General features: G+C 42.8%; 1 protein-coding gene across 1 annotated transcript in view; it reads left to right on the top strand.

Annotated features, from left to right (window-relative positions):
* The window catches only part of nbeal2 (neurobeachin-like 2), a 458,076-nt gene that overhangs the window by 193,058 nt on the left and 239,290 nt on the right, over positions 1–25,728 (top strand). Inside the window, exons 2-6 of the mRNA XM_070551909.1 lie at positions 8,397–8,485; positions 8,608–8,772; positions 13,440–13,521; positions 13,770–13,882; positions 14,071–14,153. Coding sequence (XP_070408010.1) covers positions 8,397–8,485; positions 8,608–8,772; positions 13,440–13,521; positions 13,770–13,882; positions 14,071–14,153 — 532 coding nt within the window. The remainder of the gene's footprint in view (positions 1–8,396; positions 8,486–8,607; positions 8,773–13,439; positions 13,522–13,769; positions 13,883–14,070; positions 14,154–25,728) is intronic.

Raw genomic sequence — 25,728 nt, 5'->3', positions numbered from 1 at the left:
TGTATGAAGAACAGGAAGGGGAGGGGTGCGGCGGGGGAATTCACCTCAGGGTCTTCCCAAATGAAATGAGCGGGTAGGGGCTGAATCAACTGTATTAACATGGCTAAAGTCAATCACATCTTGATGTTCTTCCATTTAACGCACATTTCATTCATAATATCATAAACACAGGCCTATCATTCTTTCAGGTTTTTCTGAATTGTGTGAAATGGCCAAATAAAAAAATGAAAACAAAACGATATTGTGGTCACCCCCCCCCCCCCCCCCCCCCATCAAGGTCGAATTGTTTAGTCCTGACTAAAGGAAACTTACTGAGTCAAGAGCCAAACAAAAGAGATGAACATAAAAAGGCTAAAACCACCAGGTGCCCGATTCAGGAATAAAAAGAAAAAAAGAGGAGAAAGATAAAGGTATGTATGCTCTCATGATGCATGTTTTACATTTTTTAACCAGTTAACTGGGATTTTAACGGTTAAATTCGGTTAGCTAATTGCTAACAGAGCTAATAGGGCTGAAATATTGAAACAAATATTCAAATGGTTCAAAAAAATTCCTTGAATCGTTTTTTACTGATTCAAACTAGGATTTGTGAAATGCTCGCTGCAGCCTGTGGCCTGCCTGAACAACAACAAACACATGTTGATCATGTTCACATGATAATAAATAAAACAACTCTACAAGCAGAAGAAAACTCCCCAGTCACCATTAACTATCCTGTTTATTTATTGCAGATGGCTGCACTGATTATTTTTTACATGATTTGTTCTGTAAAAGTTGGCATTTTTGGTAGTCTACAGTTTTTTTTATGTCAGTTTAAATTACAATTTCAGAGGCAATTCTAAAATATTATGGATCATGATAAAGATCTATTGGAGATCTACCCCAACTTTTGGACTGCTCTGCCAGTCACTGTGGCTCAAGCTGAGAGGAGCTTTTCAAAACTTGATCAAGTCATACCTGAGGTCACCTATGTTTCAGGGGCGGCTCACTAACCTGGCTCCGAATAGTATCAATCACTCAGTAGGGGAGCAGATTTCATATGATGACAATATTGATGACTTTGCATCAAGGTTAGGTTTTAATTTAAGTTTGTGTTTTCTGTTCTAAGTGCAATGCTGTAGTGATGATCTTTAATCAAATCAATCAATCAAAGCTTTATTTATAAAGCGCCTTCCGCAACCCTGTCAGGAAGCCCAAGGCGCTGAACATGGAACAGTACAAAGTTAAATATAGTGAATAAATTAGAAAATAAAAGCAATTCAAATTACAGATTACAAAAAAGGTGAAACATTCTAGTAAGACAAATGTGTAAAACAATGGATAGAGTGAACCAATGAAAACTGTGAGATAAAATCAACATAAAAGAGGGACAAATTCAAACACGTTTAGGGAACGCCAAGCGAAGGAGGTGGGTTTTTAGGCAACTCTTGAAGACTGGCAGAGATGGGGACAGCCTAACTGAGGGTGGCAACTGGTCCCATAGTGACGGTGCTAGGACTGAGAAAGCCCGGTCCCCGCGAGTACGACACCTAGAACGAGGAACAACGAGCAGGCCTTGGTCAGAGGAGCGCAGAGCGCGTGATGGGGAGTGTCTGTTCAGGAGTGTGGCCAGATAGGGGGGAGCACCACCCTGGAAGAAATTAAAAACAGTTTAGTTTGTTATGTGTGAAATATTGTTGCTATTTAGAATATTTATTATATATTATGTTCATATATTCTTAATATTGAGTTATTGTTTGTTTTTGAATCGGGCACCTGGTGGTTTTAGCCTTTTTATGTTCATCTCTTCTGTTTGGCTCTTGACTCAATAAGTTTCCTTTAGTCAGGACTAAACAGTTTGACCTTGATGGGGGGGTGACCACAAAATAGAATAGCCGAAAGATGAATCTTACATTTAACCGTAACAATAGCCACTTCGTAAATTCTTAGTATTCACAGACTGCAGTGTAACTTTTCCAAACTTAAACACTCACCTGATTGTTCGCGCCAGCAGTGTTGTTGGAAAACGATGCCATCGTTCCCTGAGGCACAACAGCAGCACCCACGCACGCTACTTTGAGAGCATGGGAAATGACCACTTCTCACGTAGTGGTTGGGAAAACTTCTCATAATTGACCAGTCACAGCGTAATTTGTACACATTACTGATTGAAAGAGCTTTAGTAACTGAGTTTAAGCAATTATGCACGGCATGTCATCTAACCATTATCAAGTAATACAGTGCAGGTGTTTGATAAAGTATGTTTATTCCCAGGTTTCCTGAAGGCAACATGAAAAATGGACCGTCTTCAGCCTCCAGCGGCCTGCTGTCACTCATGATTCCCCGCCCCTCTCTGTGTAGCCACGCCCACCAGGCCAAAACAGGGCCAAAGGTCTGTAACTGAAAAATACAGATCCGAAAGTGAAAAAAAAATCTGAAGCTGAAAGAAAAATCTGAACCTGAAGAAAATTTTTTGTACATTAATTAAAAAGATCTGAATGTGAAAAAATGTAATCTGAGACTGAATGGATTTAAAAAAAATAATAATTTAAAAAAATTACTGAAAATTCTTTAGTAAAGTTTACTCAGAAAAATTCTAAATAAAAATACCATTGGGGTTTCAGTTCTTACAAATATTCCAAACGTTTGATTTTATTTAAAATCCAAGTCTTTCTTTTTCAAAGTTCAGTCTAAAAATGTGACTTTTGCTTTCAGTTTACATATTTTCGATTTCAAATTTTTCTTTTAACTACACAAACATTATGGCCCTTATTTAAGCCCATAGAACACATGGAACCATCTTTCTTTGAAACAAAGAAGAAACCAGCGCCCAAGGGAGACGTGGAGGAAGTGGTCATGCATTCGTGTTCAGTTTTGGTTAGACTGTACAACCTGCTGGATGGGAATGTGGCACCTGGGAGCAGATCGATACAGCATTCGTACGGACGATGAGGAGGCAAGGATGCAGCTCGATCCTTGCTGAAAACTGATTACAGGTCGTGGTATTCGGGTGGCACCGAAGAAAGATCCGGAATGGGTGGAGAACTGGTAGCAGGAACCTGGACAGGAAGGCTAGCGGACAACAAGCAGTGGGACGAGCAGTACGGACTCCAAACAGCTACCTGACCAGACCTCCAATCGATGTGGGAGTTGTGCGTTATAAGCCATTCGTGACCCAAACGACTGGGAACTGAGGAGAGGGAAAAACAAAAAACGAAATGACCTCTTGATGGTTACCGGATACTTGCAATTTCACAGGTCCAGTTCGGTGGGTGATGGTTAGTGCGTTACCATCCAATGACAAAACCTGAACTGGAGTGAGGAGAGGTGTAGTGGGAATTCTCAGTCAAGTGACCACAGACTGATCTAGGAGGTTCCTCTCACAACCAGAGTCAAGCAGGGCCTTAGTGGAAAAATGCAACTGGTTAAAAAACAGAGCAGGTTAATATGCACCGGGAGGTCTCTTTGTTGGCATTGCTACCCACCAGAACTCCCGGACTTACTGGTGGGCTCTTTGTTTTGGGCGTTTTGGACAGTTAGGCAGAAAATGACCAGATTGACCACAGTACAAACATAGTTGGGAGGAGATACGGCGTTGTCTTTCCTCTGAGGTCAGACTGGCTCGACCTAACTGCATGGGAACATCAGGAGGAACTGGAGCAGCGGCAACTGCTGGTGGCAGAGCTGGAGGAGGAGTGAAACGAGCGGTTTGGTAGGAATGGGAATTGGGCAGAGCGAACCAGGGACGGGTCTTGAGTCTCTTTTCTATGCGAATGGCTAATGTTATTAGATCTTCCAGAGTTCCAGGTTCAGGACACAGAGCTAGTTGGTCTTGGATCTTATCCCTGAGGGCCTGAGCAAAAGCTTCCTTTAATGACTCCTCGTCCATACTAGAGGTTATTGCCAAAGTTCTAAAATCAACTGCAAAGTCCGAAACTGTTTGTTTGTCTTGTTTCATGTTCCAAATGATTCTGGCTATCTCTGAGGGTGTTTCTGTCCGACCAAAAGTCCTATTAAAATCTACAAGGAAATTGTCTAGGGTTCCTCTAAGGAAACCAGGCTCCCGACTCTTAGCCCCTGCCCATTGTAAGGCACGGCCTCAGAGCAGACCAACAATGTAAGAGATCTTAGCAGGGTCACTGATAAATGATTCTGGAGTTCTTTCAAAAGCTAACATGCATTGAAGGAGAAAGCATCGTATTTTACCGGACTCACCGGAGAAGGTATCTGGAGGAGGCGAGTCTGCGACCCGGAAGTGCCACTGTGTTGACGGACCAGGCTGAACCGGAGGTAATTGAGGTGGTGGTTGAGAAACCGAAGCAGCCGGAGCAGACAGTTTATCATTTAGTTCCTTTAGCCTGGCATCTAACTGAAACAAACATTGGTTAGTGCCGGCTTGATATTCGAGGAGAGTTTGAATGGAATGGTCATGCTGGGCAAGAGCTGTGGATATGACGGACAGAAGTGATTCAACAGTGGGGTCAGGAGTTTGGCCAGATGATTCTGTCATGTTTGAGGGCAATTTCTTAACCCACGACATGAAGAATCACCACAAAGAGTTGGAAGGTAAAAAATAATCTATTTTGTATGTTGCGGTTGTAGTAGCTTCCGATGGACAGGGAAGGATCCGTGGGGTCTGAGAGAGGAAGAGAGGTCAGAGTCTGGAACAACGTGAGATGATGATTATGAGAAAAGTTAAAGGCTTACGGTTTCCTGGATGATCCGGGTCTTTCTGGGAGGGTTTGCCAGACCTGGCTGAACTGGGAGACCGAGGAGCTGCAGGTGTACCGGTGAGTGGCGGAGAGCTGGCGGTCAGGGACAAACGGCAGAACTGGGATGTTGGTGATGGTTCCAGTGAGAGTGCAGAAACGAATATGAGAAGATGACTGGAACCTGGAGGAATCAGGAGGGCAGAGCAAGTTACTGCCTGAAGGGCAGGAGCGGGCAGACAAACAAATTCTAGTTTCTTTTATAAAGATCAGGACGAAGGCTCGAAACTACCCAAGACTGAGTATCATCTGGCACTGGTGAGGTGTCCTGCTGCTCCTTAAATCCCCTGACCGCTGATGAGCTGATTTGGTACAGCTGAGCTCTCCAGATACACCCACCTGTAAACAAACACTCAAACAGAGATGGTAGTTCAGCACAGATCATGACAGTACATGGAGGTTTTGTTTTCCTGGAAGTAGCAGTAGTAGTATAATAGTATAGTAATAGTATTAGCAGAAAAACTGGACAACAAAAACTGGAACGTGTTTAGTGGAAAATATTTAGTGCAGAGAAACTTACTGCATTTGTGATGGAAAAACGATGTAGGCACATCTTGCTCCTCATCAACAAACTTGAGGGAAATTTCCTCTTTCTAGAAGATTTCTTTCATTATTTAGAAAAACGAATCTAACAAAATAATAACAAGCCTCTGAAAAACACAGCTGAAAAAAAAAACGAACTACGGGTGGTAAAACGAAAACAAACACGGCAAAGCAATGTTAAAAATGACTCAGTATATCCTAAAATTACTATATACAAACATAAAGTCAGATATTTACCGAAAATATTTATTATTTATATCAGTAGAAGGGACAGAAGTTGAAAATATGCGTCGAAAACAATTCCTCTGCTCCTCGAGGAAGTGTGATCATTTCCTGGTTCTTGGGCAGGGACTTGCGTAACATTACTGTAATGTGTCATATACCACTGGAAAGCGTAGAGGCTGAGCTTTCAGAATCCGTTGGAATTACGTTGATTGCATAAACGGTTGAAGAGTTACGGTAGTTCAAAGTATGGATGCCGTTTTGTGTCGGCGCCAACACAACTGCAGTAGAAGCGTTAATTCAGTTTCCAGCTGAACCCCGATTCGGCCAATCAGGAAAGAAGCATTTTTGAATCCATCTTCTCCTTTGACCTCCTGTCCAAGCCTCTCTGCAACCCTGCAGCTGATACCAGACAACCGGCTCTTCTAAGAGCCAATCAAACATCAGCCTTAGACGCAAATAAGCATTCCAGCTTTCAGCCTTCACCTGGAGGTATCTCAGACTGGAGGGGTCCTATCGGAACTATCTACGGGTTCCTGAAATCAGAGTTCACTCCACCGGCAGTGACCATCGACCCCCCCGGATCGAACGAGAACCTCCACACCAAGGGTGTGTAGACTTGGCATGACAGATTGCGTCTGATGATGTTTTTAATAAACAACTCTCTAGTTTAGAACCAAACAACTAATTCTTTTGCACTCAGAGTTCAAAATTTCTCTCAGATATAAAGAACGGTTGCTACAACATCTAGCTTCCATCACAACCCCTCACATCCACCACACCACATATCTTGCCATGGATAAATTATTTGTTTAGGAAAAAGAATTAAATTCATTTTATGAACTATATACTGACTCTGTCTGAATTAATACGAAGTGTGTTTATGGTCCCTGAAGAAGCAAAGAACCCTAGAATCTTCTGATTAAACATTCAAAGATCAATCAGATTGATATTTCATACTTATATGGGAAATCACATCTTATTGGTCATAATTAATATGTAATCATTTCTACAATAACAATGGGAGAAAATTAATAGCTTTTAATGATTTTATGGTATGATTTATATGATTACATTGTGAATAATGTGTTAAACCCCGATTTGAAGAAAATTGTGAATCAAATCGAAATTGCTATTTCTCCTAGAAAAATCGTAGTTCAGTCTTTTCCTAAAATCGTTCAGCCTTAGGGTGTGTGTGTGTGTGTGTGTGTGTGTGTGTGTGTGTGTTTGTGTGTGTGTGTGTGTGTGTGTGTGTGTGTGTGTGTGTGTGTGTGTGTGTGTGTGTGTGTGTGTGTGTGTGTGTGTGTGTGTGTGTGTCTGCTCTGTCTTCTCCATCCCCAGTGAGTCGTGGAGGATGGCTGCTTATACTGAGCCAGGATTCTCTGGAGGTTTCTTCCTGTTAAAAGGGAGTTTTCCTCTCCACTGTCGCTGCAAGCTTGCTTGCTTAGTATGAGGATTGCTGTATAGTCACTGACACTAGTCAGTGACTCGATGCGACCTGCTGGGTTCCTTATATAGGAAACATTTTACTGATTGGCTTACTGAACTGACCTGTATTGGAATGTTTATTATGTGAAGTGCCTTGAGACGACTCTTGTCGTGATTTGGCGCTATATAAATAAACAGAATTGAATTGATGTGTAAACTTCATTTATCATGTTACCAGAAAGGGAAAGATCCCCCTTTTGTCCTGCAGCTTGCCTTTGATGTATTGTATTTAGAATAGTATAAAAGTTGCAACATTTCTTTGTAGCTAAATGGAGTTTTTACAGAGGCTTCCCTTCTCACTCACAGCTAGCAGAAGAGGAAGAGGTTTGACAAGGAAATGCGCCTCTTGCACAGTAATATGTAATTTCCTGGTTGCTCCCTTCATGTTTGGAGGCAAGAGGCAATTGGTTTGAACACTGTTGTTGGTCAGGAGTGAGTCTGGTTCATTAAAATCCAAAACTCCTCTCAGACTCATACAGTGAGAGATGGACTGGCACCTAAATCAGCGCCAGTTGGTAAGGTGTTTTATTTATTTATTTTTGCTCTATTAGAAAGGCGAGCTTTATTCTTTTTCAGATTGGTTCTTGGTAAATGGGTAGCCCCATCATGCATGCTAGATCACTGTGAAGATGCAGAAATTACTTACCAGCTGGTTTATGGAGAAACACCTAACGATTTGTTGCGCTGTGTGTTGTGGTCCGTGTGTTATTTGTGTATAGTTAGTAATTCTGTCTGAAACCACTCACATCTTCCTTCTCACCAACTTTATTTATTTATTTTTGTGACAAACGTGTGCCTCAGTATTCAGGCAGTTTTCGTCTGTCCGAGAACATGTCTATGGATTGATGTCTCTGAATCATTGTGACCCATTAAACATCTCCTAGCTTTTCCTCAGATGTAGAGAAGAGTGTAATAAGTGAAAGTTCAAAATTGTCTTGCGACCAGAGTTGTTTGAGATCAAGAAGCTATGTGAAGGGAAGACTGACAGGATATGTTGCACTGCAGAGACTGATTGAAGCCTCGATAACAATCACATATAAACATCCTTCCTTCACATGGCCCTAAAAGGACCAGTAATACAGAAGGTCATGTATCTTTAAGACAATGTGGTGTCTGCCTTGATGACTAGTTACTGGTGCTCTGCAGATCAGGTCCCAAAACACAAAATGCATTTCTCTTTTGTAAAAAAGGAAAGATGCGTTCCGGTCTTTTCATTGCATTTCATTACAACATTCTGCCTAAAGAGTCAAACCTAAACTCAACTTTTAAATGCACAACTCTGATGATTAAACATACAATCTTTGGCTAGAAAATGTACAATATACTCATTTGGATCATTTGCCTAAAGGTGTGGTGGGAAAATTCTGTAGCCTCATATTTTTTTTCTTCCTGCAGAAAGATGTAAAGTACCTGCAGCAGTGGCTTGAGTCATTTGTGGCACCATTTGAGAGGTTCATTGATGTGCAATCCCTGGAACCTTGGAGGTAGACACTAACCGTGATATATTTTGTGCCAGCTGCAGAGTTGGTGATTTGCATTCACCAAAGCCTGTGGGTTACTTCCCTGGATTCACTCCACCCCCCCTCTTCTCTTGTCTTCCTTCCAGGCTGGAAGAAGGCAGCTTTGAGGTGCCTCTCCTCCCTAGGGAGGTCCTAGTGTCCTTCAGCACTCAGCTGAGGCACAGTTCTCTCCACCTCTCCACCTCCACAGAGAACAAAAGCAACATCCCACACCCGCTTCTCCTCATCAAGTTCTTCATTATTGTCTGCAGGTGAGCTCACACAGAACCATGCAAACATGATTGAGACACAAAGATTTGTGTAAGTGCGTTTCATTAGAAAAGTTCTGAACATTTAAAATCTCACCTACTGTTGAATGAACTCCATTTGGAGAAAAGGAGTTTGATTCTGCACAAACTGATCCAAAGATCCAGAGTGGAATGCTGCCAACAACTCCATATTCATTTTTATCATAACGAGCAGCAAACGTCTGCAGTTCTAAATTACAGTGATCCCTCGTTTATCGCCGTAGATGCGTTCCAGACCTGGCCGCGATAGGTGAAAATCCGCGAAGTAGGGACACCATATATACAGTACATTACTATATTGAATTATCGTATGATCACATTCTCTTTTTGTAGGTAAAACTCAAGAAAAATTTTTTTACTTGTTTTTTTTAATAGTTTTATTACAAAAAGTGCATTTTATGATGAAATGGATGAAAAAAAAAAACAGGAATTTCTTGATATTTCGCATAGAAAAATGCTGCGAATCGGTGAAAAATACCACAAATCGGTGAATTTCCCTTAAATAAGGCTCCAAAGAAAAAATCTGCGAAGTCGTGATTCCGCGATAAACGAACCGCGAAGTAGTGAGGGATCACTGTATAGGGATAAAACAATATTCAGACAGGTATTAGAGAGAAAAACCAATATTTTTAACCTGGCATGCCATTCTATATATGTCACTATATAGTCTGGCCACGACACATAGACAGAGCTTGTCACATTTCGGGGATGTTTAGGACCCAAATATGCAGCAACCCAGAATGACACGAGGCAGGAGTTGAATATAAAGAAAAAATCCTTTTATTTGTAGGACAAAACAAAAATAAGTCCAAGGGGCAGGAAGCCAAAAGCCAAAAACTCCAGATAAAGATCTGGAGATCCAAAAACACTAGAAATTACAAAAGCTAGACGAGACTGACAGAATAATATCACAATGGACCGGCACAAGACAAAGACAAGACAGGGCTTAAATAACAGGGAGGAGTAATTAAGGGAACAGGAAGCAGGTGTGTGGAGTGAGGACTGGAGGGAAGGCAGGTGACAATAATTACCTAAATGGGGAAACAGAACCAAAGGAGGACAGATAAACCTAAAACTACAAATCCAAACTAAAAGGCTGCAGGAAGGACTAACACACACACACACAGACATAAATAACTCACACACACCTATACTGGGCTGGGGAACAAGAGGCTGGAGCTGCAACTGGAGGGACAGAGGATAACTAAATGAACACCGGACCTGAGGGAATGATAAAAAGACCTACAAACAGAAGACACAATATTGAGACACAGACAAAGGACACATGAGGGCGCTATGAGACACAGAAGGGAAACTAGAGAAGATGGAGAAACATCAGGAGACACATGAAGGAGGGGGCAGACGCAGACCATGACAGAGCTCATTTGTGGTGCGGAATCTAGTCTTTCAGACAGTCTCTGCATCAGAAACAACATACTCATTGCCACAGATGTCAGTCAATGGGGCTGTCCTCCATACACTGTCAAAGAAGATGCAAATACATCTTTTTCTAAATAAAGGATTTAAGTACCTTGCAGAAAAATTGAGCGTTTTTGGAAGAAAACCCATCTCCACATCCATCTGCTGCACCTAAAGGACGTTCTGACATCCTTTAACTCTGCAGTCAGAGACGCAAGGGTTTCCTATTTCTCCAACCTGGTGTCCCAGAGCAAAGGGAACCCCAAGGTGCTGTTTAACACCATCAGCAGCATCGTGTCTCCTGCCTCTCCTACAGCCTCCATCCACTCTGTTGCAGACTGTGAGAACTTTCTGTCTTTCTTTGTGGACAAAGTCAATAAGGTTAGATCTAGCATCTCTCCTTCAGCCTTATCGCCGCCTCTCCCGACTCCAACCAGGCCCATCATCCTAGACAGCTTTGCTCCTGTTTCTTTGCCTGAGTTAACCAAACTAGTTAACTCTATGAAGACCTCTGCATGCCCCCTCGACATCTTACCCTCATCTTTGTTTAAAAGTGCTTTTCAGTCCATCGGTCCCAGCGTGCTCTCTATAATTAATGCTTCTCTGGTTTCTGGTCAGGTCCTTGCTTACTTTAAGAACGCTGTAATCCACCCGCTTCTTAAAAAACCAAGTCTCGACCCCTCTCTCCATAGCATCTTCCGACCCATCTCCAAACTTCCGTTCATCTCCAAGATCTTGGACAAGTTTGTGGCTAAACAACTCACAGCTGCTCTTGATGAACATAACATCTATGATAGCTTCCAGTCAGGTTTTCGTAGAGCTCATTCTACTGAAACAGCTCTTCTTAGGGTCTCTAATGTTCTTCTGACTCACAGTGATGCAGGGGACTGTTCTGTTCTGGTCCTGCTGGACCTGACTGCAGCCTTTGACACTGTTGACCATCACCTGCTACTGGAGAGGCTGAGAGACTGGGTAGGCCTATCAGGATCTGCTCTGGAGTGGTTCTCCTCGTATCTTTCTGAGCGCTCCTTTTCTGTGGCCTCTACTCTTCCTCCTCTATCTGCTTCCTCTTCAGCGCATCCTGAGCTCCTTCACAGGAATTTCCTACCATCTTTATGCAGATGACATCCAACTGTACATCTCCTTTAAGCCCCATGAGATGTCTAAGCTGCAGCTGTTACACACCTGCTTAGACTCTATCAAAACCTGGAGGGCTGGGAGCTTTCTACAGCTGAATCAAGGTAAGACTGAGATCCTCATCTGTGCCCCAGACAAGCTGGTTCCCAAAGCCAGAGACTCTCTTGGTCAGCTTGCTTCTCACACCAAACCTTCTGTCAGGAATCTTGGCGTGACCTTTGACCCAGCTCTCACCCTCAGTTCTCTTGTTCGCTCTTCCTTCTTCCATCTCAGGAACATTGCTAAGCTGAGTCCCATTCTGTCCCGCTCTGAACTTGAGACAGTTCTCCACACCTTCATCTCCTCACGCTTAGACTACTGTAACTCTCTTTTCACGTGTCTGATCAGAACCTTCCTGAACCATCTACAGGTGGTTCAGAATGCCTGTGCTCGGCTTCTGACCAAGTCCTCCAAACACACCCACATCACCCCGCTTCTCCTCCAGCTTCACTGGCTGCCAGTCAACTTCAGGGTTCATCTCAAGATCCTGGTTCTGGTCTATAGGGCCTTACATGGACAAGCACCATCTTACACTGGGGATCTTCTCAGTCCCTACACCCCCAGCAGGTCCCTGAGGTCCAGTGATCAAAGCCTACTGGTTGTGCAGCACCAGGCTAAAGGTCAAAGGTCACAGATCATTTGCTGCTGTGGCCCCAGACTCTGGAACTCTCTCCCCCTGAGTCTGAGATCAGTGGATTCAGTGGTCTCCTTCAAAAAGCAGCTGAAGACTCACCTGTTCAAGCTTGCTTTTGTATGACCTTCTTCACCACTCTCTCTTTATTCTGCTCTCCCAACCTATTCCACCTTCCTCAGGATCCACTGATTTCCCTCTTTCCTATTCACTCTCTCTCTTTCTAACATTTTTTTCTTTTAAATCGCAATTGCGATAATTATTTTTGCTCATTTTAAATATATTTTTAAACTTTTTCTAAATGCTTTTTTATTTTTAAAATTTTTTATATTTTTTGTTTTTGTGAAGCGCCTTGTGATTTTTATCTTGAGAGGAGCTATAGAAATAATATTTTCTTCTTATTATTCTTCTACCTCTATCTGCTCTTGACTAAAAAATCCCAAGTCTTCATAGTCCAAAGTTGATGGCAAAGCCAATTCAAACAAGCTGCTGCCATTATGCTTTGTCGCAGCAACGTCCCGCCCTTCAAACTGATAGAGCACTGTAATTGGCCCACCAAATCATTACAGCGCTGTGATTGGTAAGACACAAGACCGTTCGAGTCTGCTGAGGTTCCAGTGGAACATGACTTGACCGACCTGCAGTGCAAAATCCTCTGGGGGCAGCAGTAGCTCAGGAGTTGGAGCGGGATGTCCAGTAATCGGAAGGTTGCAGGTTTGATCCCGGGGCAACTGTGGCTACATAGTAGCTCATCCCTACCAGCGTGTGAATGGATGACTGATTGTGTTGTAAAGCACTTTGGGGGTAGTAGAACCCTAAGAAGGCACATACAAATACAGGCCATTTGCTTCTGCTTTGGTCTGTATAGATTGCTAGGGTGTCCACTTTACATTGAATTAATTCATTTTAAAAATCCTTCATGATTATCTCAAATAAGTATACAATAACACTTTAACCCTCCCGCTGTCTTTATGGGTGACCCCGTGAGGAAAGTTGACCATTTAGCAGGGTTGATGGTTTATCCCTTGGGTCCACGTGGCAGGGGTGAGGAGTGAGCACCACCTCACCCCTGCCACGTGGACCCAAGGTCTAAACCATCCACCCTGCTCAATGGTCAACTTTCCTCGCGGGGTCACTCGTAAAGACAGTGGGAGGGTTAATCTTGAAACAAATATTTGATTGTAAGTATTGAAAGGGTTGATTTTAATTTTTAAGGCTGTACCATTCTAAAATGTTGGTGTATCACAGTGGATATGAAACAGAATTATGAAATTAGCTTCTGTTGATTATTTTCTCATGAAAAATTCTAACTATATTATTGTTCATTTGTCCCATTTCCCCTCTCTTTATTTCAGATATGGGGTGGGCATAAATTTGACTAAATATCCTTTTGTTTTTCTTTTAGGAACATGGAAAACATAGATCCTGAGAAAACCCCCCGTTTTGTTTTTGAAACTATCAAGCTTTTAAACTTCTGTTTGGAGCAGGTGTGGTAATTTTAACTCAACATTTAATCATCACTGACTTTTTATGTTTAGTGTGAATGTGTGAATATTAGAATTTTCAACACAAAGGGAGCATGAACGCACATGTAGATTGTGACATCCTCACACTGAAATAGTTAATCTAGTTTGGACTAAAAGAGGAATGTGTGCATTTTGACATTTTATTTGTTGAATGTTGAGAGAACATTAAAGTGTCTGATCTGAAGGTGAAACTTTGACTTTTTTTTCAGTTGAAGAAAGGTGTGGAGAAGCAGTGGTCTCTGCAGCAGGTAGTGCAGTACGGACTGGTCCTGTGTGAGACTCTGTTTGATCCTTATCAGACATGGAGGAGACGACTGGCAGGGTGGGTGTGGAGGTGGAGTTCAGCTCCAAAAGACCAAATGATTATTAAATGAATAAAATGTCTTGCCCCACCTTCTCCTAATCTTACTGCTCCTCTGCCTCGAAGATAAACCATAATCTATATTATTGGAAAGTCAAATTGACTGGGCATGATGGGAGGGAGTTGACTCAAGGTTATGTGTTTTACAGGGAGGAGGTAAGCTTGGCTGAGAGAAATAAGTACAAGTTTTCCCCGTCGGCTTTGCCAGAAGAGCTGCCTGCTCTATTTCATGGTGAGACACCACCTTTCAGCTGCTCTGACTGTTATCAGACTACACATCCCAATGATAAAGATATTCCTGCTGCTGCTGCCAAAACACTTTCCTTTACATCTGAGAAACATGTTTCCTGTGAATGTGCCTGCTGAGTCCATTTCACTTCTAGTGAAAAGCTCAGATGTCCTCCATCTAATTATTACATGCCTGTAATTAAAGAACTAGTCTATAATATTAAAGTTAAAGGCCCACTAGTTGTCACACACTGTGTGTCAAATTGGTTCTCTGTATTTGACCCATCCCCTGGAGGAGCGTTGAGCTGCAGACAGAGCTGCGCTCGGGAACCATTTGAGGGTTTAATCCTCCAATCTAACCCCTTAATGCTGAGTGTCAAGTAAGTAGGGATTGGGTCCCATTTTTTTTCAAAGTCTTTGATCCAATTGGGATTTGAACCCCGGTCTCTCAGTCCCAAGGCAGACACACTTTTTTTAAACAAGTATGTCCAGATTTTAAGAGGATTATTGTCTTAACAGCTAGCTTTGGTTGGAAACATTAAGGGTAATTTATGTAACCCATAACGAACTACTGAAGCTTTTCTTTTTGCGTGATTAAAAAAGAAAACGTGAATAGGCCTTTCAGAAAATCTTTAGATGTCAATCAGCTTTTTCTCATTATTAAAGGTGCAGTGATCGTTCTTGAAAAATGCCGTTAAAGGAAGCTAAATTATGAAGAAAAATAACAATGCTAAGGTCCAACCCTTTTCATCAGGCTGCCACCTAGAGTCACAGAATCTGATGGTTGCAGAAAATGACTTAACATTGGCTTACCACACACACACACACACACACACACACACACACACACACACACACACACACACACACACACACACACACAGAAACATTTATATGTTTGTGTGGACCTCCGTTTACTTTCATTTGTTTTAGTGACTACAATGCCTTAACCCTACCTTAAAAACCAAGTTGTGCTTGGCATTGTGTGGACAAGCGAAATATCCCTACAATTTGAAAATGTCTACACTGTACAGGTTCAAGTTAAAATGTGTCCACTTACCAGACATTACCAGAGTTTCTGGTAACCCATTAATAACCCAGTTTCCCAGCAAGAACAGAACCATATTCTAAACAGAACATGAAAAAACTCCTTAAAGTAACACTAAACAGTTTCCAGCTTATCTGTTCTACTGGCTGAAAGTGTAATAACAACAGTCGTAAAGAACCATGCAGCAGCCTGTTGTAGCTAGTGCTATCAACTAGCTAATACTAACATGAGCCAACTGATATTAAATATGCCACAATGTAAACAGATCCATGCTGTTGTCCAGTGACAACAAAAACCAGATCAACATAAGCCTGGGATTTCATAGCCTGCTTTAGCTTCTTCAACTGAGTGTAGGCCAGGGGTGTGTCCAGACGGGGGCACGAAGGGACACATGTGCCACACCCAAAAATATGTTTAAAATGACAAAAAATAAATATTGTGATTAAAAAATGTAAGGAAAAGAAGAGAGGAATTTTATTGGAAAGAGCGAAATCAGTGGATCCCAGTAAAGGCGGAATAGGTAGAAACAGGATAGAAATAGAAATAAGGAGAGGGTGATGACGAAGGTCACGCAATAGCAGCTTGAACAAGTGAGCTTTTGACTGCTTTTTGAAGGAGACCACTGAGTCCACTGATCTCAGGCTCAGGGGGAGAGAGGTCCAGAGTCTGGGGGCCACAGCAGCAAATTATCTGTCACCTTTGACCTTTAGCCTGGTGCTGCACATCCAGTAGGCTTTGATCACTGGACCTCAGGGACCTGCTGGGGGTGTAGGAACTAAGAAGATCACCAATGTAAGATGGTGCTTGTCCATGTAAGGCCCTATAGACCAGAACCAGGATCTTGAGATGAACCCTGAAGTTGACTGGCAGCCAGTGAAGCTGGAGGAGAAGCGGGGTGATGTGGGTGTGTTTGGAGGACTTGGTCAGAAGCCGAGCACAGGCGTTCTGAACCACCTGTAGACGGTTCAAGGAGGTTCTGCTCAGACACGTGAAAAGAGAGTTACAGTAGTCTAAGCGTGAGGAGATGAAGGTGTGGAGAACTGTCTCAAGTTCAGAGCAGGACAGAATGGGACTCAGCTTAGCAACGTTCCTGAGATGGAAGAAGGAAGAGCCAACAAGAGAACTGACATGAGAATCCAGGGTGGGAGCTGGGTCAAAGGTCACGCCAAGATCCAAATTATTTTGAAAATGGACAGTCTGAAATTAGTGAAACCAGTAAAATAGTAAATTAATTTAACAATTTCTTTACTAATGTGGGACCTGACTTGGCAAAAAACATTTCAAAAAGAACTAATTATAGTATAGGCGAGAATATCAAAAGCAATAAAAACAGTATATATTTAAGTCCAGTAACTAGTGATGAAATAAGAAATATTATCAATAAATGCATCAACAAAAGAAGTACTGACTGTGATGGTTTAGACATAACATTAATAAAAAATATAATAGAAAGTATTATTCATCCATTGACTTACATATGTAATTTATCTTTTGCAACAGGGACATTTCCTAACAGGATGAAAATTGCAAAAGTCATACCACTTCATAAAAGTGGAGACAAACATATATTTTCCAACTATAAACCAATATCTTTATTGTCACAATTCTCAAAAATATTAGAAAAATTATATATTGCTCAGCTGGACCGATTCCTGGAAAAAGAAGAGAAATTAAATGACAGACAGTATGGTTTTAGAACAAATCATTCAACATCCATGGCAATAAAGGAATTAACAGAAGAAATATCGGAAGCCCTTGACAAAAAAAGTAATCTCATAAGTATCTTTATTGATTTAAAAAAAGCATTCGATACAGTGGATCATAAAATTCTTATTAAAAAACTTTGTAAATATGGCATCACAGGGATGGCCCTAAAATGGATAACTAGTTATCTTACCGATAGGCAGCAGTATGTTCAAATAAACAACACAAAATCACATATAAATAACATTACTTGTGGTGTACCACAAGGGTCGGTATTGGGCCATAAACTATTTATCATTTATATAAATGACATTGTTGAGGTATCCAATATATTAAAATGTACCTTATTTGCAGATGATACAACTTTTTACTATTCAGGAGATAATGTTGAGCAGATGATAGAAGTGATACAAACAGAGATGAAAAAAATTAAACTATGGTTTGATGGGAACAAACTATCATTAAACAGTGATAAATCCTGTTTTATGATATTTAGTAATACAAATTCAAATGATGAAATTTTATTAAATATAGATGAGATTAATATTAAAAGAGTTAAAGAAGTCAAGTATCTGGGAGTCATCATTGATGAAAAAATGTCTTGGAAACTGCATATAAACAGTGTCAAAACTAAAATATCTAAAACTATTGCACTGTTACATAGAGCAAAAGGGTTGCTTGATAATAATTCATTATATTTATTATATAACTCACTGATCATACCATACCTGAACTACTGCATTGAAATCTGGGGAACAACATATAAAACTTACACAAATTCCATATACATCTTACAGAAAAAAGCAATAAGAATAATCACAAGGAGCAACTACAGAGGTCCGTCCAATCCATTATTTATTAAAATAAAAACACTAAAATTCTATGATCTGGTGGACTACAATATTTTAAAATTCATCTATAATGCAAACAAAAGGAACGTACCTGCAGGATTAATTAAACGATTTTCAAGAAGACATAGCAAATATGATTTAAAGGGACATGAATTATTTAACATACCTAGACATCGGATACTCGTAGAGGAACATTGTGTCTCCATATATGGAGTTAAATTGTGGAATAAATTGAATACTGAACTCAAGAACGCAAAAACAATATTAACTTTCAAAAAAGAGATAAAAAATAAAACGATTACCTTATATAGATCCGTTACATAAATGTGTGAGGGGAGGGGGGTGGGGGGGATGAAAGGAAAAAAAACCTAGTATGTATTCGTATGTGTATATATGTATGTATATAGATCTATAACTTAATGCTTCTTTCTGTGTAAATTGTTTTCTTTTTCTATTTTTTTCTCAAATTCATGGGTTGAGATTTTGTCGGCCAACAGGTCCAGGAACTATATTGTTCAATTTCTTTAAGAATCATATGATTATTTCATTTGTATTAATGCTATTTTAGTTAAAAGGGGCAGACAATATAAGTTTTTCTTCTTTCTGTCCCCTTTTTCATTTTGGCTTGCAGCAATTTAGTTCTGACTGTATTTTTATTTTAATGTCAATAAATGAAAAAAAAAAAAGATTCCTGACAGAAGGTTTGGTGTGGGAAGCAAGCTGACCAAGAGAGTCTCTGACTTTGGGAACCAGCTTGTCTGGGGCAGAGATGAGGATCTCAGTCTTATCTTCATTCAGCTGAAGAAAGCTCCCAGCCATCCAGGTTTTGATAGAGTCTAAGCAGGTGTGTAACAGTTGCAGCTTAGACATCTCATGGGGCTTAAAGGAGATGTACAGTTGGATGTCATCTGCATAAAGATGGTAGGAGATTCCTTTGAAGGAGCTCAGGATGCGCTAAGAAGAAGCAGATAGAGGAGGAAGAGTAGAGGCCCCAGCACAGAACCTTGTGGGACACCATGGGTAAGAGAGGAGGTGGTGGAGGACCTAAACTTGGAGACGGCCACAGAGAAGGAACACTCAGAGAGATAAGAGGAGAACCACTCCAGAGCAGGTCCTGATAGGCCTACCCAGTCTCTCAGCCTCTCCAGTAGCAGGTGATGGTCAACAGTGTCAAAGGCTGCAGTCAGGTCCAGCAGGACCAGAACAGAACAGGAGATGGGGACGCAGAAAATGCGATGGTGATCTGTAATATAACGTCCTCGGGACAAACACTGTCAGGGTAAAAACACGGTGGTTGCAGGTGAATACTTCATGTCAGTATCAACAGGCCAGCCCAACCGCATTTATTCTCTTCTTCTTCCTCTTTGAAAATAGGCAGATTAGACACTCATAAATCAATCAATCAATCAATCAATCAATACTTTATTAATCCCAGAGGGAAATTAGAGGGAAAGGCGTATTGCTGCCACACCAGCCAACACACTGAGCCAGCACAACCCACTGCACATAACAGGCATGTGAACCATCCCATCCAGTGTTCCCACAGATCCACCATCAACAAAAACCCACCACCTGCTCACACCCCAGTGAAAACACACAACCCCACACGGAGGCTCACCCCATACTCACACTCCCAATCCCACTCCCACTCCCACTCCCACCATCAACACCCACCACCAAGGGCGTCCCACAATCCACAGCAGACCCAGAACCCCCTCATTTTTCAGCAAAACACACAAGCGGAAGTGAGACGCTCGGCCGAACTGGAAGTGAAATGTTCCGAAGGTCAGAGAAGAATAAACAGCCGAGCGGAAAAAAAAACAGCCGACAGCTACAAACATTCCCAAAAGGAAAAGCTGCATTTTATCTAGCAGAAAACAAAAATGTTTGGACTAACCAGGGTGAAGGTTGGCATCACATTTCAACAATGGCGGCAGTCACATGGCCTGAAAATCGATGCTATGCTAAGGTTTGTATTTTTCTTGTGGACAAATTATTTTTGCTTGGTATTAAAATGTCTTAGCAACATAAAGGCTTTGTTTTATTGTTTGGTTAGAAAGATTGAACGGTATTGTTGCTTTGTGTCATACTTGTGCATGCCACCTTCCTTTGTTAGCACTACTAGCACACTAAGCTAATGCTACATAAGCAGATACGAACGTGAAACGTGACATTATGAAAAAATAACCGGTGACAAACAGATCAGGATCAACTTAGTCATTCATGTAATTTCCCCGTTAATATCTTAATATGCTGTGTAGATTATATAATTATTGTATCAGTTCTTTCTCCATACACAGGTGTACGGCAGAAGAATGAACCACAGTAACACCCGTGAGATGCTCTGATGAAACCGACAGCAAACAAATTAAGGTAGAGAACAAAGCTTTGGCTACTCTGTGTAATACATGAGGATTAACAAAAGTACCATACACGTTTTATGTGATAAGAAGATTTAATGAACTTATTTTTAATTTAATTTATTTCTTTGTTATTTTAAACAAATAGTAACAAAATGAACAAAACAATGCAACTTACAAATACCTGACTAAAAAGGATCAGATTAAAAGAAAATCATATATATAATCTGTCACATTCACACCAGATTTGAGATTTTGCTTTGTTTGATTTCACATGAGCTTTATACAACAATTGTAGAGTCCTGTAATCAGCCAGATCACCCAATTGTAATATTTGTAACTCAGCCAGTAACGCACCGGTTGGAGCTCTGTGACTACTTAGACTAATGATTGTTATTGCTCATTTTGTGTAAAATCATAAATGGATTAGTGTATGTTTATATGTAATTCCCCAGATTTCAATGCAGTTAGTCATCTACCATCGGTGGTGGTGGGAGGGACCGGTGGCGCCAGTGCTCTGTCAGTGCGCCCCAGGGCAGCTGTGGCTACATCGTAGCTCATACCCACCAGTGTGTGAATGTGTGTGTGATTGGGTGAATGACTGATTGTGTGTAAAGCGCCTTTAGGGGTTCCATGACTCTAGAAGGTGCTATATCAAATACAGGCTATCTATGGAACAATCACATTATTATATGACGTAAAGCGTTAAGCAACTAACTTTGCTATTTTATACCATTAATACTTTTATGATCCCAAAACCTTAATGCCCCTCATTCCATCAACAGTAATGCCTTCTGTAGCCAGTGACATGTCAATCGATATGGAGAAACGAGTCAGGTCGTGGGGGCGATCCTGTCCCACTAAGGAAGAATGGATTATAAGAAACAATAGTTGCCCACTAGATGGAGCTGTAGCAGCATAGTTAATCCACAGCAATTTTTTAATACATTTCCCCCATTTGAATTATTTTAATAGATACTTTAAAAAGTACATACTGCATAATAAATACTTTTATTTATTAGTAATGAAAAAGCACAACTGAACAAGTATTACAGTAAAACAAACATTTCCTAAACACAAAGTATTTCAGATACAATCTTCGATTCCAAAAATGATTACAAAGAGCTGCATCGTGTGAATATTGTTTTATGTTTGTCATCAACAGATGCTAATTGTGAGTCATGAATATCTTTATAGCTTTATAGAACATTTTCTGTTTTTGATAATGACTGTTGTAGAAAAAGTAAAATGCCAAATTGATATTTTCTTTGTATATTTCTGTGTTTCAGGCGACAGAGGTCCACAGCACAAAGACGCTGGTCAGCTTCTAAGGGATCCAACACAAAATGGCTTCTCACTGCACACTAACCTGTTTTATTAGAAGCATTTAGGTCTTTGAGAAATGTAGAATATTTTCATTTTAGCTTTTAAAGAAGATGCTGAATACTACATAGATTGGACATTTTTTCTTATGGATGTGTTTAACGTTGGTGTTTTGAACAAAGAATCCAAGAGTTGTTGTTTTCATAAAACTTTTTTACATTTGAATAACAAACAAATGAAACACCCTGCAAAATGAAAAATTAATACATAGAAACTAGAAGAAGAAAATATCTTTTCTACAGCGCCTCTCAAGATAAAAATCATGAGGCGCAGAAAACTACACAAATACACAGTAATCACATATGTACACAGGTAATTTAGCTATGGTAAATAAAACTACATGGGTGTCAGCTACAGTCTTTGTCTAATGTAGTTAGCTTCTGTTAGGGACAAAGCTTTATATTGTCCATGTGGGTCTGAGTATCTGTCCCGAGTTCTCCAGACACAATATCTTGGTGTTACAACGCTGTGACCATGTCCCTCTACATGGATGGTCCTTTCACTGTCGTCTGGGAAGCCGGAGCACCCCCTCTGCAAAACGTACGCTTCCATTTGAGGATGTTGCTGTTCTCTACATGTTCAAAAACACCAGTGATGCATCTGTGCAGGAGGAGCCACTGTGTGATGTTTCATCCATGATGCCAAACATGAGACTTGGGTCAGGTGTTCAACAACTCTCCAGCAGGCTGGGATGTTTCCAAGTTCAGGGATCTGATTGGAAAGATTAGAAAAAGAAGATGATGGTTAATACTTGCTACATGCTAATGATGAGTGGTGAAAACAACCTGAACATAATATTTACTTTCCCAATGTGGAATGTCTGAGAAATTGTAGAGCTCTCAGCAAATATTTTTGAGCAATTTTACTTATTATCTTTAAATAATGACTAAAAATGTAAAGACTAATGATAACACTCCATCTGATACAATTATATGTTGGCATAGGGATGCTTTGAATGATTATTATTGTGGTAAAATCACAATTGGTTGAGTAGAATTTGTATCCAACCTACGAAATACAATACATTATTTGCCACAAACAGTGAAATGGGTTCTGCACATCGGTACACAGGAAGAAAAGAACCTAAAAATAATATAAACTATCCTAAACTAAACTCTGATGTGGAAAAATAAAGAACTTGTTTCACTACAAAACAAGGGGCCACAACAATATTTGACTGACAAAATCAGAGGAGTTGTTCTATTTCGTCTAGTCTTAGCCCTTAAGCTAGCTGCTATTGGAAGGATGATCTCCGCATCAGCCAATCATGAAGAGCTCAAATGTACGCCCACCAATAGTGGGCCCCCTCGTGGTATATAACCGCAGTGACCCCACTGCTCACCTCCAATGGCTCTTATTCCCCCTTTTTCTCTTCATGCCAAGCTTGAGAGCTTTATTAAAGAGCAAATATTATCCTTAAAGAGCAAAATTATCCGAAGACGACTTACCAGCCATGTCCAGTGACGCCAGACCCTGCCCGACCTGCCAGACGGGCTCCATTTCCAGCGGCGACCTGCACACTAAGTGTGAGGTCTGTCTCGGGGCTCACCACGCTGGCCTGGCCTTGACCCCGCAGGCCTCGTGCCCGTTCTGTGCCGCTCTGGCCGTGGCGGAGAAGATTCGCTGGGTCGAGTACTTCACTCCCGCCGCCGACTAAGAATTTCCGGTCGCTGACTCGTACCCGCTGGACAAGGCTTTGGATTTCTTCGACGCCGGTCAGGAGCCGGCTGGCTTCAACCGGCTGGATGACGTCACCGACAGCGAGAACTACGAAGAGGCGGCATCCCTCCTAGACATAACGGAGATCGACGAGCTTTGCTCAGCGGGTTCTTCTGCCCCAGTGGCTTCTCGCTCCTCCCTGCCAGCAGTAAGACCACTGCTCCAGGAGCTGCCCGCCATCATTTCTGCGGCAGCAGCCCGCAAGGGGCTAGCTGTGCCAGAACCGGCCCCGCCTGAAGCGGATGATTTGGCGGGAATTTTCGGGGCGACTCGGACACGCTGTCCAGACCCTATCTGGCCGCGTTTCCCCGCTGCTATGAGCTGCTGGTCTGCCGCCTTCTCCGAGCCTGCCAAGCTCAAGGCGCCAGTCTCCACGTATGCGCCCATCTCCAAGGTCGAGGGGTTTTCCGACCAAGGCTGGCCGTCCGTTCCTCCATTAGAGCCGGACTTGGCCTCGCTGTTCGGCGCCAAGAACCACCTCGCTGGCCCGCGAGCTGTTCCCACTTCAAAACATGACCAGCTGCTGACGCGGCTCACCGACCGCGCACATGAGTGTGCCTTTCAGGGAATAACATCGCCCTTCTTGCCTTCGGCGTCTCAAAGATGATGGAGGAGCTGGAAGCTCCCGAGGAGTCGAAAGCCGTCATTACTAAGACTGCTGTTGCTATCCTCAATCTGTGTGCTGCTGTGCTCACCGGTTCTGCTCGCATCGCTGCCTGGCAGACCCTCATCCAGCGAGCGATCTGGCTGAAGGCCCTGCCCTCCATTCCGGAACATCTGCAAAGGGAGATGCTAGACGGCCCCATCACCACCAATGTTCTGTTTGGTCCCCATCTTAGGGGTGTCATTGAGCGGGCTCAGAAGACGGCCGAACTATCGGCTACGGTGCGAGACCTGTTCCACCCTCGGTCAGCCTCGCACTCCGGCCGTTCAGCCAGAGGATGGGACGAACGGCGCGGAAGCTTCAGACGTCCAGCTGCACCGCCCGCTCCACGGAGCCGGCCTCCCGCTTCGGCTCCACATCAGCGGGACCAGCGAGATGGCGGACAACGGTTCTGGTGGGGCCAGCAGACGCCGTCCTGGCAGTCCCAAGTGCAGGAGCCTCGCCGAAAGCAGCCACGGAAGTGACTCTTTGGGGGGAATGTGTGTGTTACTGATTGTTCTGATGTTGTTGTTGGTTTTGAAATAAAACCCAAAAAACGTCACTCAAAGAGCACAATCCTACAGTCCTCCGCAGAATCCTCTGCCGAGTTCTCACACATGTTCCCCACTCCAAGCACTGCTGCACGCGCACATGTTCCTGCAGGTACAGGTAGTCATAATACACGGCCAGCCGTAAGGGTGCGCTCCATTTGCACTCCGGCCCCAGCATCCGGCCAGGCCCAACTCTTCCCGCTCTCCACACACCGTTGGATGTGGCGGGATGTCAGGTCGCTGTCTCGACCACGCGCGGCGGCACAGTCCGCGGCTCCATCCGCTGGCACTCTGTCGCCCCCGTGCACGGGCCCGGCTCCCACTCGTCCTTCACTCTCGGACTCCACGCTCCGCGGTGTGGACCAGCCTTTTCCAATTGTTTCGCACTCGCCCTTTCGAGCACAACCCTCCATGGGTCGCCCCCAGTTCTCTGGTACTGGCGACGGCGGTAAGGGCGCATGCACAGCCCTCGGACGTTGTTCACGTGACCGCACACACGCGTCCACTGTCGGAACGCACGCACGAGTGGCGCCGCCTTTGTATCATGAGCAAATGGATTTCGGACACCATTCATTGCGGTCACACACTTCATTTTCAGGCCACTCCACCTCCCTTCAACGGGATCGTGGAGACGACGTTCACATCGCAAGTATAGTCTCAGGCCCTAAAGCTGGAGCTGCGGGAACTTCTGTCCAAGGACGCTATTTCCCGAGTCCCTCGCGGACAAGAACTCTCGGGCTTCTACTCCCGCTACTTCGTAGTACCGAAGAAGTCGGGAGGAATGAGGCCGATTCTCGACCTGTCCCTGTTCAACTGCTCCATAGCAGTAATGCATTTCCGCATGTTAACAATGAGACAAGTCCTGGAATACGTGCGTCCCGGGGATTGGTTCACGTCAATCGACCTGAAAGACGCATACTTCCACATACCAGTAGTTCCAAACCACCGGAAGTTTCTGCGTTTTTCGTTCAAGAGAGTTCAATATCAGTTCAATCGCCTCCCTTTCGGCTACTCGCTAGCCCCGCGCACCTTCTCCAAATGTCTGGAGACCGCGCTGCAGCCACTGCGCACGGAGGGAATGAGGGTCTTATTTTACCTGGACGATCTTCTCCTGTGCGCTCGGTCCAAGGACGAGGCGTCACAGCAAACCAGGAGGTTGACAGAGCATCTGTCAACCCTAGGGTTTTCTATAAACTGGGAGAAGAGCTCCATCCTTCCGTCCCAGTCGATTGTGTATCTCGGGGTGGAGTTGGACGCCTCCCTAATGAGAGCACGTTTGTCGCCTGCAAGAGCGGCAGATCTCTCCACGGTGATCTCCCG

Source organism: Nothobranchius furzeri, chromosome 5 (genome assembly GCF_043380555.1).
Source record: "Nothobranchius furzeri strain GRZ-AD chromosome 5, NfurGRZ-RIMD1, whole genome shotgun sequence".
Lineage (NCBI taxonomy): Eukaryota > Metazoa > Chordata > Actinopteri > Cyprinodontiformes > Nothobranchiidae > Nothobranchius > Nothobranchius furzeri.
The sequence above is the reverse complement of the archived record's forward strand: the minus strand, read 5'-3'. Positions and strand labels throughout refer to the sequence as shown.